Source organism: Schistocerca nitens, chromosome 6 (assembly GCF_023898315.1).
Source record: "Schistocerca nitens isolate TAMUIC-IGC-003100 chromosome 6, iqSchNite1.1, whole genome shotgun sequence".
In the NCBI taxonomy this organism is placed as follows: Eukaryota; Metazoa; Arthropoda; class Insecta; order Orthoptera; family Acrididae; genus Schistocerca; species Schistocerca nitens.
In genome coordinates this window covers 87,665,220-87,683,461 of record NC_064619.1, presented here as the reverse complement: position 1 = coordinate 87,683,461, position 18,242 = coordinate 87,665,220, and the positions used below count along the sequence as shown (strand labels likewise).

Below are 18,242 nucleotides of genomic sequence, written 5' to 3'. Positions count from 1 at the left end.
TTTTATAAAAGTAATAGTTTGGTTTATTGGCTTTCTGAGTAAAGGAACAATGTTTGCGCTAGTAGTGATATCTTTAAGGGCTTGTAGATTGTAGATTGTATTTTATTGGTCCTGTTGTCTACATAGCAGCTTATGCATGTGACATTGGACAAGTAAAGTTATAAATAGACAGGCTGAAAGTCATTTCAAGGAATACATATTTAAGCTTACAATAATACACTTTACACATAAGTATTTATATAACACATTTCATAAATTTAAATATTCTTCAATGGAGTAAAAGCAGTGATGCTGTAAATATTACTTTAGAGATTTTCCAAATGTATTGATCTCAGTGATAGCTTTTATGTTTTCAGGAAGTTTGTTATAAAGTTTAACTCCCATGTGAAAAGTACCTTTTTGGCACAGTGCTGTGCTGATTTGAGTCATATGTAAGTTTCTGTTTTGTCTGGTAAAGTGCTCATGTATATCACAGTTTTTTTGCAGTCTCCGGTCCTTGCCTATTACATTTAATTTAAAGAACAAAAGGGTTTCCATAATGTATACACACGGTAATGGAGGAATACCAGATTTCTTAAACAGGGGTTTACAAGAGTCTCTAGGCTTGCACCCAAACAAAATTCTAATGGCCCTTTTTTGTAGTTTAAAAGTGCTATTAGCTGTTTTAGCATTTCCCCAGAAAGTGACTCCATATCTAAGACGAGAATGAAAGTACGCATGATATGCATTCAATACTGTTTTTTCACTACAGCATCATTTTGATGAACAAAGAAGGTAACATGTTTTGCTCAGTTCTGCATTGAGATATTCAATATGCTTATTCCATCTGATGTTACTCTGCAGCCAAAGTCCTAAGAATTTTGTTTCAGTATTGTTACCAACTGGTTCGTCATTGATAGAGACTGATGGGATAAACATGTCCCTGTTAGGAACATTGTGGAATTTTAGAGCAACGGTTTTCTTACTGTTTATTACAAGCTGATTACTGTGTGCCCAGCTGCTAAGTTGTTTCGTGACTGTGTTTACTGTCTGCTGTAACTGTTCGTCGTCGTCTCCTTTTAGTAAAATCGTGGTGTCATCTGCAAATATGATTGTTTTGTGTGCATCAATATTTAAGCTTAGATCATTTATGTACAGAAGAAACAGAAGGGGTCCCAATACTGATCCTTGGGGTACACCACATTTTATTTGTTTATAGTCGGATAAGTGATTAGATACAGTTTTTAGTTCAATATTTAATATGCTTGACGCACATTGCCTGCATACGATCAGTCAGGAAGGAACTGATCCACTTGTTGGACAGACCTCGAATACCATATCTTTCTAGCTTTGATAGCAGAATTTTATGGTCCACCATGTCAAAAGCTTTTGTCAAGTCAGTAAAGACTCCTATTGTTTCCTGTTTTTTGTCCATCAGGTTTAGGATGGAATTGATGCACTCATAGACAGCAGTTGTCATTGATCTCTTATTTCTGAATCCATGTTGTTCATTACATAGGATGCTGTTTTTATTTATAAATTTCATAAGTTTCTCATACATAACTTTTTCCAGTACTTTAGAGATGCAGGAGGAAACTGTGATGGGTCTGTAGTTGTTTACATTGTCTTTATCCCCTTTTTTATATACAGGAATAACTTTTGATGCTTTCAACACATCAGGGAAAGTGCCTGCCTGAAGTGAGCAGTCGCATAAATGTGTGAGTACTTCAATTAGGTTTGATGCGCTCTTCTTTTACATTGTTGCAGGTATACCATCAATACCTGCTGATTTGGAATTTTTTAGTCCTTTTATTGCTTTAGATACTTTATCTTGTGAAACAGAACTGATGTACATTGATCCTCTACATACACTTATTTTATATTCTTTTGCCTGGGTGCTCTTAAAGGTTGATTGTAACATATTTTCAGCAACACCTGTGAAAAAGTTGTTAAACATGTTGGCTACTTCTAAGGGGTTTGTTACTTGTTTATTTTTATGTGATAATGTTATATTTTTTGCAAGGTTATCTGTATTCTCCACATTCTTTTTTTATAACACTCCACATAGCCTTTGATTTATTTGATGAATTATAAATGATTTCATCATTATGCATTATTTTTGCTGCTTTTATTACTTTTCTTAATATTTTGGAGTATTTTTTATAGTTTGCGCGTACTAAAGGTAAGGAATTTTTTTAGTTACATATTTCATGAAGTAGTCTTTTCTTCTGGCATGAAATCCTTATTCCCTTTGTGATCCAGCTGTTTGTTCTAGAGTGTCCCCGTATGGTTAATGTTTTCAGTGGGAATGCAAGTTCAAAGAAATGGGTTAATGTATCAATGAAAGTGTTGAATTTTTCATTCATATCGTTCATTTTGTACATCCTAGCCATTTTTCTTTCTGTAATAAGTTGTTGAAGTAGTTCACATTATGCTGATTATAACTTCGATATTCCGTTCTGAAAGACATGTTGTTAATAATACTGCCTTGTACTTTTATGCTTAATATTTGAGCAAGATGATCACTAAAACCTGCATTGAAAATTTTTAGTGAGGTGTTGTGTAAACTCTTCTTGACTAGAAACTGATCAAGAGCTGTTTGGCAAGTTTCTGATACTCGGGTAGCTGCTTTTACTTCAGCCTTTAAATTGTAGGACGTTGCAAGGTTCAAAATTGTCTCCCTATTTCTACTATTCATGAGGAAGTCAATATTGAAGTCACCACAGATTATCAATTCACAATCCATTTTATTTACTTTATTTAGCAATGACTCCATTTTGTTTAAGAAAAGTTCAAAATTCCCGGATGGTGATCGGTAAACTGTAGCAATAACCAGGTTGAACTGAGTAATTTTTATAGCTGCAATTTCATAATCCTTTTCGACGTTTGCCCTAGTTAAGTCAGGTAGTGTAATAAAATCTACATTATCCTTTGTGTAAATTGCTACCCCACCCTTCTTGCTGTTTTTCCTGCAGTAGTAAGCAGCCAAGACAAATTTGTTTATTTTTGTATTCTGGATTAATTCTGGGTTAAGCCAGTGCTCAAAAATGCATAACACTGAGATATCATTAAGTACATGTGTTAATAGAATGTTAATTTCATCGATCTTATTACGCAGGGATTGCACATTATGGTGATAAATTTTTAGTTCGGGCGTATTCACGATTTGGTAATTGGAAATCATATTTACAGCATCACATACCTCTAGTTTAAATTAGGAACGTCAGCAGTGTTGTATTTTCGTTCTTCTTTCTTGTTTATTTTGTTTACCTCGCTGTTGGAAGGATGTTCAGGAAGCTGATAAATTGTTCTATCCCTTACAAGTCTTTCTTTAATTATTTCGCTAACACGTTCACAAACAAATCTGTTCCCTTCATAGTTCAAATGCATTCCATGCTTCGTGTGCAGATTTCGATGTAGCTTGCTTATATCCAATACATCGCACTTAGCGTATTGAGGACACAGTTTCCTTATTTTAATGTTTGTTTTCCGAATTTCTTTGTTTACACATGAACTATAAATCAGATCATGCCTATGAGGAAGTGTGGCAACTACTGTGTTTCTGCATTTATTAGCTTGTAAAAAATTCTGTAGCGTTTTCATGCAAACCTCTGCTTCATTTTTTGCCACATCGTTTGAACCCATTATACAGACGATAAAGTCATTTTCTTGCATTAATTTCGTCTGAGAGTTAATGTCTACAACATTTTTACATCACTAGTCACTGCTATGTCGCGATTTTTCTCATGGAGCATGCTGGATAGATTCCTGCCATGACTGTCTGTTAGTAATAGTACATTACTCTTTTTCCCTGATGATCTGTGTTTGTTGTTGACATTATTTGAAAAAACGCTATTCATTTTCAGTTCACTGACTTTTTCAAGTTCACGATCATTTGGAGAGTCGTTATCACAGTCACTTGTTTGCAAAACATGATATTTGTTTTTTTCCGAAAATGTGACAGTTTTGGCAGACTTTGTTGTTCTTTTTGTAGTTGGAACACTATTTTTGTACAACACTTTTACCCACTCGGACGATATATTACTTTTGTCTTGCATCACTTCACTTAGTGTTGGCTTCGATCGCAGATCCCGATTTTCTTTCTTGAGTGAGTCAATATCGCTTCTTCAGGAACTGACTATGAATTGTAAGCTAGCAATTCGTTCTTTTAGCATTGTTATTTCAGTGTTACAATTCTTACAAACTCCCTTTTTAACAGCATAACTATAACTATTTCTCAAGTTAGATTCACACACTTCTACGCTCGCGGCCATCTTGGACAGCAGTAATTGTTGTTATGATGACAGCTCGGTAGATGGCAGTCAAATTATAATAGGTAAATTATTTATTTCTGTTCAGTAACAATCAGTTTGAAGTTACTTTTGTTGAATGCAGATCATTTTTAATTGTCGTTTGTCTTCTCTGATTTACGTTCCTCTGGCAGCATGGACAAATTTTTAAATGAAGTACAGATATAGTGAAAGTCTGTATTGTACCAGCTGGTCTGTACAAGGTGTCTATTCTGACAGGGAATCAGCTGCCAAGTGTGCCTTTGCCAGTTGATATGGCTTATGGCATTAATGACCAGTTGGTTAAAAACTTCATAACTAATGGTAATTTCACAATTCAGTTGGAAGAAGTTACCAATAATCCAATTATGCACATCAAATTTGTTGTGTGTGGTTTATACATCCATGAAGGTTAAGTTTTTTTTCTGCAGGAAAATAACTTTTGGAACAAAATCAACAGATCTATTTGAAATACTGCGCTCTTGTATGAAAGAAAACAATAGTAATGGTTTTTGAAAAACTCATTTCATTGAATGTATCCCTTAAAGGTAATTAGACCAACATTTTGCAAATGTGAGATAAAACTGCAGATTTCAGAAAGAAACTACTGTTGAGGAAGAAAAAGTTTGATAAAGACATACATTAAGTTTTTCCTGCTCTCCACTTGGTTTCAGAAGACACTGTCTTTAAGTTGCATGAAGAACTGAACTTGTGTTTGTGGATCATTTAACTGAACTTGGTGATTGTGAAGTACTTCCTAGTAGAAGTTGACCAACACAGTAGAATCAAAGATCCTTTCAATATAGAACTTCCATCAACTCTTTGCCCTGAAGAGCAACTTACTGATATTTCTTCAGACTCGAATTGAAATCGAAGTTGCTTTTCTATCACTGCTTGAGGTTTGGAGCTAGGTGAATTAGGCATATCTGAAAGTAGGTAATGAGGCCACAAGAGTTTTGATACCTTTTGCAACAATGTCTTTATACTTTTTCAACATTGACAGTAATCAGCATGAAATGTAGATTCCGAATGAGTGTGAGGAAGAGATAAGTCAGTTTCCAGTCTCATAATGAGATTTAAAGAGCTGAGGGAGAATAATGTAAGCTCGTCCTTCCCATTGATTCCGCTGCAATAGTAAGATGAAATAACAATAAAAGTAAATAAGGGACGACAGAAAACATAAAAAGTCTTAGTGTCCATATGTATTTCATGTAAGAGTTTGGGCAACCTGTGCGCATTACGGGAATCGCCAAAGCGTGCGCGAGTAATGAGTGGATGGGCAAATGTCTATAAGGTACAATACATATGTAGAATTGTGGACAGTTGGGAATGTGAGTCTCACGGGAGGTGTGCAAGGGATAAGTCCCTGCAGTCGCCCTATTCGTCTGTGTCCTCGGTGGCTCAGATGGATAGAGCGTCTGCCATGTAAGTAGGAGATCCCGGGTTCGAGTCCCGGTCGGGGCACACATTTTCAGCTGTCCACATCAAGGTATAACACCACCACCTGTCGGCAGCTGAGGTTGTCAGTTATCATTTATACACAATAGTGTCTCAAAAGTAAAGCATTTTGAACAAATGAGAGTATATTTCCCAAACAGTAAGGTGGAACGGGCTACAGAACAATATATGAGAAGAGGAGGGAAAATTTATCTACCTGATACTAAAAGACTTGTTAAGTGTAGGATGCACTTTCTCAACATATTTTTTCCAGTGAGTAAATTACACCATGAAGTACATATTCTGGAAGATCTACATAACATCCTTTTACTGGGGATATAACCTCTTCATTTGAGTCTGCAAGTTTTACAGTTGCAAGTTTCTTTGTAGATGAGAATGTGTGAAAGTCAGATAGTACTAAATATTCTTCTCCTGCCCCCTCCTCCTCCTCCTCCTCCTCCTCTTCCTCTTCCTCTCCCTCTCCATTTCTTTTGCCATCTCCTCCTCCTCCTCCTCCTCCCCGCCACTATTTCTTTTGCCATCTCCTCCTCCTCCTCCTCCTCCCCGCCCCCATTTCTTTTGCCATCTCCTCCTCCTACTCTCCCCCCCTCCATCTCTGTCTATATTCTTCTCCTGCCCCCCCCCCCCTCCTCCACCTGTCAACCCATTATCTTCATCCTCATTTTTCTGTCAATTCCCCCCCCCCCCATCATTCTCTGTTGATTTTTTCATCCCCCCCCCTCTCTCTCTCTCTCTCTCTCTCTCTCTCTCTCTCTCTCTCTCTCTCACACACACACACACACACACACACACACACACACACACACACACACACACACAGAGAGAGAGAGAGAGAGAGAACACTTGCGCACATGTGACGACTGTCTGTTGCTACTAAGACCAAACTGCGAGCAACTATGCATGATGGGAGAAGCAGTCTGGGTGGTTGGCGTATGCAGGATTGCTATTTGAAGTTTCATTGCCAAATCCAGTGTTTCATATGCATTTACATGATGGTCCAGTCCGATAGAGTACATCTAATTCTAAATACACTCCTGGAAATTTAAATAAGAACACCGTGAATTCATTGTCCCAGGAAGGGGAAACTTTATTGACACATTCCTGGGGTCAGATACATCACATGATCACACTGACAGAACCACAGGCACATAGACACAGGCAACAGAGCATGCACAATGTCGGCACTAGTACAGTGTATATCCACCTTTCGCAGCAATGCAGGCTGCTATTCTCCCATGGAGACGATCGTAGAGATGCTGGATGTAGTCCTGTGGAACGGCTTGCCATGCCATTTCCACCTGGCGCCTCAGTTGGACCAGCGTTCGTGCTGGACGTGCAGACCGCGTGAGACGACGCTGCATCCAGTCCCAAACATGCTCAATGGGGGACAGATCCGGAGATCTTGCTGGCCAGGGTAGTTGACTTACACCTTCTAGAGCACGTTTGGTGGCACGGGATACATGCGGACGTGCATTGTCCTGTTGGAACAGCAAGTTCCTTTGCTGGTCTAGGAATGGTAGAACGATGGGTTCGATGACGGTTTGGATGTACCGTGCGCTATTCAGTGTCCCCTCGACGATCACCAGTGGTGTACGGCCAGTGTAGGAGATCGCTCCCCACACCATGATGCCGGGTGTTGGCCCTGTGTGCCTCGGTCGTATGCAGTCCTGATTGTGGCGCTCACCTGCACGGCACCAAACACGCATACGACCATCATTGGCACCAAGGCAGAAGCGACTCTCATCGCTGAAGACGACACGTCTCCATTCGTCCCTCCATTCACGCCTGTCGCGACACCACTGGAGGCGGGCTGCACGATGTTGGGGCGTGAGCGGAAGACGGCCTAACGGTGTGCGGGACCGTAGCCCAGCTTCATGGAGACGGTTGCGAATGGTCCTCGCCGATACCCCAGTAGCAACAGTGTCCCTAATTTGCTGGGAAGAGGCGGTGCGGTCCCCTACGGCACTGCGTAGGATCCTACGGTCTTGGCGTGCATCCGTGCGTCGCTGCGGTCCAGTCCCAGGTCGACGGGCACGTGCACCTTCCGCCGACCACTGGCGACATCGATGTACTGTGGAGACCTCACACCCCACGTGTTGAGCAATTCGGCGGTACGTCCACCCGGCCTCCCGCATGCCCACTATACGCCCTCGCTCGAAGTCCGTCAACTGCACATACGGTTCACGTCCACGCTTTCGCGGCATGCTACCAGTGTTAAAGACTGCGATGGAGCTCCGTATGCCACGGCAAACTGGCTGACACTGACGGCGGCGGTGCACAAATGCTGCGCAGCTGGCGCCATTCGACGGCCAACACCGCGGTTCCTGGTGTGTCCGCTGTGCCGTGCGTGTGATCATTGCTTGTACAGCCCTCTCGCAGTGTCCGGAGCAAGTATGGTGGGTCTGACACACTGGTGTCAATGTGTTCTTTTTTCCATTTCCAGGAGTGTATATGTCAAGCAGTGTGTGTACCTTCTTCATTTCTGTAGAGATCATGACAAAGAATTACCCAATTGAATTTTTCTGCTCATTATCTGAATTTCGTCCTTATTTACTGGGTTTGTTCTTATATCTTTCAGATACGCGTACCACACAATGGGAAGATCCAAGATTATCAAATCCTCAAATAGCTGGGCCAGTAAGTGTATATAATTAGTTCATCTTTGTTATAATGACAGCTGTAATTCAGTTGGTTTTAAAATATTTATCTTTCCTCAGGCAGTTCCTTATTCTCGGGATTACAAAAGAAAATATGAATATATGAAATCCCAGCTTAGAAAACCGGTGAGTGTCTAATATCAGTCTGTCATATTCCCAAATACAAAATGCGTGATTATCTTCCCCATATTTTAATTCCACATTTTGGCAGTGTGATATGTTGATAATACATGTAATAGAATGGAATGTAATTCAACATCTTATTACAGTGGTGTGCACATAAACAGGCAGGTCGTGTGCTTTGCTCTGTGGCAAGGAGCTGTGTACCGTGTGACACTTGGCCAATATTGTCACTATGCCCCAGCTGTCTTTATCAATCACTTTAGGGTGCATGTACAGCATTTTCCATTGAGTTTCATATTTTATGTATTGTGACGATATTTGGCTACTGGAGTTGGCACAATGGTTGGCATAAAGCAAAATTTACAAATATTGTGTGCAGAAGTGCCAGTTTACTGAGCACATAAATTTTCTTAGGTTGAGTCAGAAGTCGAAACAGTGCCGAAATGTGATGCTTACTCCAGGGTTGCCAATTACATGCGTAGGGAATGGGTAAGTGTGTGGCATGGGACAAAGACAGATGTGACAGGCAAAGCCATGAAGTATTTTGCATCGCACTCTGAACAGAACGCAGCACACACCAGTTGTTTTGATTGCACACCACTATAATCACTGTCATCTACAGTAAAATGCTCTTCTTCTATTTACAGAATAATGTTCCGAATAAGTTTGAAATTAAAGTAAGACGACAGAATATTTTAGAAGATTCATATCGTATCATCAGCAGTGTCAATAGACTAGATTTGCTGAAAACAAAACTGTGGGTGGAATTTGAAGGTGAAGTTGGTTTGGATTATGGTGGTTTAGCAAGAGAATGGTTTTTTCTCTTGTCAAAGGAAATGTTCAACCCTTACTATGGTTTATTTGAATATTCTGCAATGTAAGTATTATTGCATGTTATTTTCTGATACAATTGATATGTTAAAGTTATGCAGAAGTATCTGCTTCAAAGTTTATTTAAAATTTTAATATTTTAAATATTTTTATCCTAACTACAACATACATTCAGACTACTCTCACTTGGATGTGGGATAATCTGCCTTGCATGAGTACGTCAGGTATCCACCCCAGGAGAGGTGTAGGAAATCATGTGCAGGTGACTTTAGAACTGGGATATGCAGACAGGTATTACTCTCAACATAGGAGTATTACATAAAGAATTCTATGGAAGGGTGCCATTTATTGCATAACAACCAGTTGCAAAAACTTTGAGCTTCCTGGCAGGTTAAAACTGTGTGCCAGGCCAGGACTCGAAGCAAGGACCTTTGTCATTTGCGAGCAAATACTCTACCGACATGTCAGCAGACAGAGTGAAAAATTCATTCTGGAATCTTGTTAAACTTAGTTGTAGCCAACCTAAATAATCCAGAGTTTTTGCTGTAGTCTTCAGTCCTGAGACTGGTTTGATGCAGCTCTCCATGCTAATCTATCCTGTGCAAGCTTCTTCATATCCCAGTACTTACTGCAACCTACATCCTTCTAAATCTGCTTAGTGTATTCATCTCTTGGCCTCCCTTTACGATTTTTACCCTCCACGCTGCCCTCCAATGCTAAATTTGTGATCCCTTGATGCCTCAGGACATGTCCTTCCAACTGATCCCTTCTTCTAGTCAAGTTGTGCCACAAACTTCTCTTCTCTCCAATTCTATTCAATACCTCCTCATTGGTTATGTGATCTACCCATCTAATCTTCAGCATTCTTCTGTAGCACCAAATTTCGAAAGCTTCTATTCTCTCCTTGTCTAAACTAGTTATCGTCCATGTTTCACTTCCATACATGGCTACACTCCACACAAATACTTTCAGAAACGACTTCCTGACACTTAAATCTATACTCGATGTTAACAAATTTCTCTTCTTCAGAAACGCTTTCCTTCCCATTGCCAGTCTACATTTTATATCCTCTCTACTTCGAACATCATCAGTTATTTTACTCCCCAAATAGCAAAACTCCTTTACTACTTTAAGTGTCTCATTTCCTAATCTAATACCCTCAGCATCACCCGACTTAATTCGACAACTTTCCATTATCCTCGTTTTGCTTTTGTTGATGTTCATCTTATATCCCCCTTTCAAGACACTGTCCGTTCCGTTCAACTGCTCTTGCAAGTCCTTTGCTGTCTCTGACAGAATTACAATGTCGTCGGAGAACCTCGAAAGTTTTTATTTCTTCTCCGTGGATTTTAATGCCTACTCCGAACTTTTCTTTTGTTTCCTTTACTGCTTGCTCAATATACAGATTGAATAACATCGGGGAGAGGCTACAACCCTGTCTCACTCCCTTCCCAACCACTGCTTCCCTTTCATGCCCCTCGACTATTATAAGTGCCATCTGGTTTCTGTACAAATTGTAAATAGCCTTTCACTCCCTGTATTTTACCTCTGCCACCTTTAGAATTTGAAAGAGAGTATTCCAGTCACCATTGTCAAAAGCTTTCTCTAAGTCTACAAATGCTAGAAACGTAGGTTTGCCTTTCCTTAATCTTTCTTCTAAGATAAGTTGTAAGGTCAGCATTGCCTCACGTGTTCCAACATTTCTACGGAATCCAAACTGATCTTCCCCGTGGTCGGCTTCTACCAGTTTTTCCATTCGTCTATAAATATTTCGCGTTAGTATTTTGCAGCTGTGACTTATTAAACTGATAGTTCGGTAATTGTAATTTTCACATCTGTCAACACCTGCTTTCTTTGGGATTGGAATTATTATATTCTTCTTGAGGTCTGAGGGTATTTCGCCTGTCTCATACATCTTGCTCACCAGAAGATGTACGAGACAGGCGAAATCTCTTTTTGATGTGTATTGAGTTAATGCTGTTATTGAGTGAGAATAAAATGCTGAAAACCATACTTCAAAAGGTGGGTAAAGGTATGTGATCAGAGCAACTGGTGGAACTGATAGAGTAAAGGCACCACAACACACTCAAATTCATTTAATCACAAACACAAGGCAGACATTCTGTTTATGGAATGTGAGGTGTAGAGATCCAGTTTTGCAACAAAAAATTATAGAAAATTCTTATGACACAAAACAATAAAATGAAAAGAACATTAGTTTGATACACTAGAATACTGCAAGCACAACAGTTCAGTGTTTCTTTTTACATTGGAGTGTGGTACTTCATATGTTAATTGTTGAATACCAAGTATTTTAGTATATGCTGGAGGCACAGATGCTGTTACATTGGCTTCCATTCTGAACAAACCATAAACACTTTTGGGCCCACATATAGAGAATGCGAACACAATCATTACCATACAGTGCTAAAATGTAATATGTTAGGATGAGTTCTGCTTCTGTCTGTCCAACCTATATGTGATAGCAGCTTATGTGTTTGTTGCTGCTGCTGTGTCCAAAATGTGGCAGCATACATTGTTAAGCAGTGTAGTGAACTTACACATGGTATAAATGGTAGTTTGGCACGTCATTGGAAATGTTATAAAATATAGGCTATGTATTGAAAACAATACAGACTGAAACTGCTACGTTAATGTGAATTTCGAGCCCTTGTGGCAAAGAGTGAATAAACCTTCTCCAGAGACATATGGAGCATTGTTTCTATCAGTGAAAAAAATGTGCATGTCAGAGCACAAAAAAGTGAGTGTTCCTCTTTAAAAGACTCACAGAAAAGTGAAGAACCAGCCACCTAAATCCTCACATACTGTTCCTGAAAAAAATTTTGCATGCAAACATATTTGCTTTCTTTACTACAGAACATTGTAAATCCTGCAGATACTGGATCTCAGTCCCAAGGAACCCTCAGAGGCTCATTCTGTATGTTGGAACATGATAATACAGTAACACCGCAGCTTTTGACAAATTACAGTGTTGGTTCAAAATAATTCCCATAAGTAAAACAATTTGTCTTCCAGGTTAATAAAGGTTGTACAGTGTTCCTACAAATTTAACTCAAATTTTCTTTGTTGCATAGTACAAATCATTCGCGAGAGAGAGAGAGAGAGAGAGAGAGAGAGAGAGAGAGAGAGAGAGAGAGATGATTAAGCACATTTCTACCAGAACTTAATTCACTGGCTGGAAAAGTGGGAATAAGTACACAAAAGTAGTTTGTTGTTTATAGCAACTGGCCATATTGGTAGTTTGCTCAGAACAACAACTGCTGGTATACAACAGCCCATTGGTTGCTCACGCTAAAATGTGTCAATACATCAGAGCGTATCTCTCTACCAGGAACTCGATGTATTAGTGCACCTAAATCACAACTGACCAAATCTACTGTTTACACTGGACAGCAATTATTCTATCGTGGCCCATAGACTGCTTTCACTAAAAATGTATTAATAAATCAGAAGTTAGACCTCTAACTGAAATATGTTCCATCAATACACAGTAAATAGCAGCTGGTCAAAATCTGGAGTTCACACAGAAGTGTAAATGTCATGGCCCATGAATTGTCCACACTGAAATGTATACAAAATGTTGCTGTTGGATGCAAGAGGCAATAGTGTAAGTACCAGAAGAGCAAGACTCAAAATTTATAAAAGTTCCCCAGGCATAAGCATCTGCAAAATTACAGAGGACAACATTAACTGAACAAACACAAAGATGAAACCAGAAAGTGTTAGGTGTCTCCCAATCGAAAAAAGTACTTCTCTAGACACACTGAGTCTCACTGTTAGAAGAATTGTGATATCCGACAATCCAACCCATCTTCCTTCAGTCCATTGTGTGATGTACTAATCACACAGCCCCACCAAACACCAACCCTCCAAGACATTTCAGAACTCCACTACCACATGCTCAGCAAATGATCAGCCTCACTCATTGTTGACAAATCACTTGGACCAAGGAGCTCTAATTGCTGTCGACTGGTAAACAACCTCCTTTCTGCATCCTGCACATGTTTCTAAATACACTCCACTTGGGCTCCCACTGCCCTCCTGTGGTGCTAGGGTCTCCTTCGATCCTGCAGGAACCAAAGAGTGCCCGTGAGCTGTCGATACAGACTGATGCCAAGAAAATAGAACACATGCATAACACACATTTGAAATTTTCGTCTAAAATGTGCCACTCGAATAATTACATGCTAAAGTTTCCCAGTCGGAGTGTTCCAGACCCCTCCAACGTATATATGGTCTCCACTCATCTCTCCTTTTCATTTCCAATATCTCCTCTCTTTTTACTCCCATTTCTACTATCAGCAGCACTCTCTTTTTTTCCTCTTACTGTGACTTCGGCTCTCAATACTATTGTCTTCATCCATTTCTCTTTCTCTTTCACTGCCAATGAAACTCGCTGACCATCACTGTCTCCTCTCTTTCCCTCCCACTGGCACTATCGTAACCCTCTTCCACCACTACTGTCTCACTGCTGCTCTATTTCAGCACAAAAAAGCACAAATATGTTCATGTGCCAAAATTTTTGGTTAGGAAGCCAGAATGAGGATTCAGGCAGCTGGTTCCCCACTTTCCTGTCTGTCTCCTAAAGAGGAACATATCCACCTTTATTGTGTTCTGATGGGAGCATTTTCCTGCTTATTCCCTTGTCTCCTCTGCTACAAGAGGGTGTGCTGCTTACTCTTATCTACACTGAGATGACAAAAGTCATAGAATAGTGATGTGTGCATATACAGATGGTGGTAGGATCATGTATACAAGGTATAAGTGGCAGTACATTGGTGGAGCTGTCATTTGTACTCAGGTGACTTTTGTCAAAAGGTTTTTGATGTGATTATGACTGCAGAATGGACATTAACAGACTTTGAACGTGAAATGGTAGTTGATGCTGGACACATCGGACATTCCCTTTTGGACATTGTTAGAGAATTCAGTATTCATAGATCTACAATGTAAACAGTGTGCAAAGAATACCAAATTTCAGGCTTTACCTGGAACCTAGATGACTGAAAAACAGTGGCTTGGTCATATGAAACCAGATATTACTTCATAAAGAGCTGATCGTAGCATTCCAGTGTGGCACAGATCCCACGAAGCCATTGATCCAGGTTGTCAACTACACACTGTGCAACTTGGTGGTTCCATAAAGCTGTCGGCTGCCCTCTGGTCCAAGTGAACTGACCGTTGACTGGAAATAGTTATGTTCGAATACTTGGAGACCATGTGCAGCCATTCACGCACTTCATGTTCCCAAACAATTGGTGGAATTTTATGGATGACAATGGGCCCTGCCACCAGGCCACAGTTGTTAATGGTTGGTCTGAAGAACATTCTGAACAATTTGAGCAAATGATTGGTCACGTAGGTCACACGATACCAATCCCACCAAACATTTGTGGGACATATTCAAGAGGCCAGTTCTTGCACAAAATCCTACACTGGCAAAACTTATCAATTACGAACAGCTATAGAGGCAGCAATATTTACACAGAGGACTTCCAATGATGAGTCCATGCTATGTCAAGTTACTGCACTATGCCAGACAGGAGATGGTACTACATGGTGTTGGGAGGTATCCCATGACCTCTGTCACCTCAGTGTAAAAAGGATGCTATACATTAGTAATTTTCTGACAGTTTGTGTATGTAATTCAACACATTTATATAGTTGGACTTGTATAACAACAAATGAGCACACATAATGTAAGGTTAACACAAAATGGTATGCTCCAAATTTTTTCTGGATACTTTACTCATCAATCACAATTCATCGAAAGTGCCCAGTTTGTGATTTGTATCTTAAAGGAGTAAAAATATTTCTAGAAGTATTTTACTGAATTTGCGGTCTTTCCATTTTTGCATAATTTTTAGCAATCATTTTAAGTTCTTTTCAGGCATGTTAAGACCAATTTTATCCTATTTTTGCCACTGTGGTACCACATTAAAAATACAAATTTTCTTTTATGGGCATGATGTCCCAAGTTTATGCAAATGTACATACACACCTCAAATGTCAGGAAGCATTTCTCATGTGATAAATCCCGCACCCAGAAGCATTTTTGGGAATGCAAACTATACAGTCTTTTCATTCAAATGATGCCATTTGTTTTGTCCAAATATAAATTGAGTCTTACATTAAATTAAAAAAAAATAACCAATTAACCAATTACCACCACCTGAGGAATAAAAATAAAATGTTTTAAAGCGATACTACATATGTACAATGTAAAGTGACCATACTGCAGAATAGGTGCTTGTTTTCGTTAAAAGCAAGTGCAAGACTCTCATCCAGTGCAAGTTCAATTTACATTAATTTATGTAAAAATGCATAACATTCTTGGCTACACTTACAGTATACAAAAAATGTGGGCTTTGATTTGCAAGAGAATTTTGCATGACAAAATAATTTTTCTACAAGAGTTAAAACTACATTTATGTCTCAGACTAGATATTATGAGCATATTTTGTGTGCATAAGTAGGGTAACCTTGAACCTCCAGATCTCTGTAACAGATAGTGACATCAAAAAAAGTTTAAAATTTCTCTGAGATCATCTTAAGAAAATATAGTAAAAATTTCAACAATTTGTCATAAACAGAAATTATAAGTGGCCATCCATACAATTCATACTTCTGCTATGCAAAATCATGGTTGTGTAAGTGTACCTTGAAATGGATTAAGATTTTCAAAAATGGGAAAATGACGTTTCCAGATAGATGTCTAAAGAATATACAGTTAAAAGTTGAGCCTTTTGCTACAGTTATTATTCAGATAATAGTGGCCCACAGTGCAAGAAATGACCAAACTGCCCCTGAACAAATGGTGCTTTTATAAGACGCCAAAGGCGCACCTAACACAAAAAAAAAAAATCCAACCCAATTTACCTATGCTGAAGGAAGTGTGTAGTGTTCAAATTTTGACTCTGTACTAGAGGATAGCTACGATATGCCCAGTCTTCCGATAAATAAACAAATGATCGCTAGCCAAAGTTCTAACCAAACCACTTGAGCCCTTATACCTATGATCAATAGAACCTTAGATATGACCCCCTTGAAAAAATTCCATTTTTGTGCAAAGCTTTCTGGAATATATTGGTACCGTGCACTGTTGTGCATGGACTGATTGCCTGCAAATTCATTTGACATGTCATCTTTGAAATTTTTCTGCATATCAATGTTCACCATTTTGTTACACAAGGTCCTAGAACAACCAGTGTTCATGCTCTGTGGAGTTTGTGCAAACAATTTGAAGGAAGATTTTCCAAGAACATGTCATGATCATCAGAATTTTCAATTGCAGCATATAGGTGTGTTTTATACCATGCCGAAGTCTCTGTTAGAGATCATGTACAGCTCTGCTTTCTTAATAAATTGCTTGATTTCATGTACTGAATATGTGATAAAAAAACTAAAGTAAAATGTATCCTTGCATTTGGGATTTTCAGTACTTTGATCTGCCAAATCCTCCAAAATAAACAAAAAATATACCTATTCAGTATGTTGTTGTTGTTGTTGTTGTTGTTGTTGTTGTTGTGGTCTTCAGTCCTGAGACTGGTTTGATGCAGCTCTCCATGCTAATCTATCCTGTGCAAGCTTCTTCATCTCCCAGTATCTACTGCAACCTACATCCTTCTGAATCTGCTTAGTGTATTCATCTCTTGGTCTCCCTCTATGATTTTTACCCTCCACGCTGCCCTCCAATGCTAAATTTGTGATCCCTTGATGCCTCAAAACATGTCCTACCAACCGATCCCTTCTTCTAGTCAAGTTGTGCCACAAACTTCTCTTCTCCCCAATCCTATTCAATACCTCCTCATTAGTTACGTGATCTACCCACCTTATCTTCAGCATTCTTCTGTAGCACCACATTTCGAAAGCTTCTATTCTCTTCTTGTCCACACTAGTTATCGTCCATGTTTCACTTCCATACATGGCTACCCTCCATACAAATACTTTCAGAAACGACTTCCTGACACTTAAATCTATACTCGATGTTAACAAATTTCTCTTCTTCAGAAACGATTTCCTTCCCATTGCCAGTCTACATTTTATATCCTCTCTACTTCGACCATCATCAGTTATTTTACTCCCTAAATAGCAAAACTCCTTTACTACTTTAAGTGTCTCATTTCCTAATCTAATTCCCTCAGCATCACCCGATTTAATTTGACTACATTCCATTATCCTCATTTTGCTTTTGTTGATGTTCATCTTATATCCTCCTTTCAAGACACTGTCCATTCCGTTCAACTGCTCTTCCAAGTCTTTTGCTGTCTCTGACAGAATCACAATGTCATCGGCGAACCTCAAATGTTTTACTTCTTCTCCATGAATTTTAATGCCTACTCCGAATTTTTCTTTTGTTTCCTTTACTGCTTGCTCAATATACAGATTGAATAACATTGGGGAGATGCTACAACCCTGTCTCACTCCTTTCCTAACCACTGCTTCCATTTCATGCCCCTCGACTCTTACAGCTGCCATCTGGTTCCTGTACAAATTGTAAATAGCCTTTCGCTCCCTGTGTTTTACCCCTGCCACCTTCAGAATTTGAAAGAGAGTATTCCAGTTAACATTGTCAAAAGCTTTCTCTAAGTCTACAAATGCTAGAAACGTAGGTTTGCCTTTTCTTAATCTTTCTTCTAAGATAAGTCGTAAGGTCAGCATTGCCTCACGTGTTCCAACATTTCTACGGAATCCAAACTGATTTTCCCCGAGGTCGGCTTCTACCAGTTTTTCCATTCGTCTATAAATATTTCGCGTTAGTATTTTGCAGCTGCGACTTATTAAACTGATAGTTCGGTAATTGTAATTTTCACATCTGTCAACACCTGCTTTCTTTGGGATTGGAATTATTATATTCTTCTTGAAGTCTGAGGGTATTTCGCCT

The 18,242-nt window shown here is 39.3% G+C and overlaps 1 protein-coding gene across 5 annotated transcripts in view; it reads left to right on the top strand.

Moving 5' to 3' along the window:
• The window catches only part of LOC126263699 (E3 ubiquitin-protein ligase Nedd-4), a 200,034-nt gene that overhangs the window by 149,998 nt on the left and 31,794 nt on the right, over positions 1-18,242 (top strand). For all 5 annotated transcript variants that reach the window (XM_049960835.1, XM_049960833.1, XM_049960831.1 and 2 more), the window contains 3 exons: positions 8,305-8,363; positions 8,444-8,509; positions 9,154-9,383. In XM_049960835.1, coding sequence (XP_049816792.1) covers positions 8,305-8,363; positions 8,444-8,509; positions 9,154-9,383 — 355 coding nt within the window. The remainder of the gene's footprint in view (positions 1-8,304; positions 8,364-8,443; positions 8,510-9,153; positions 9,384-18,242) is intronic.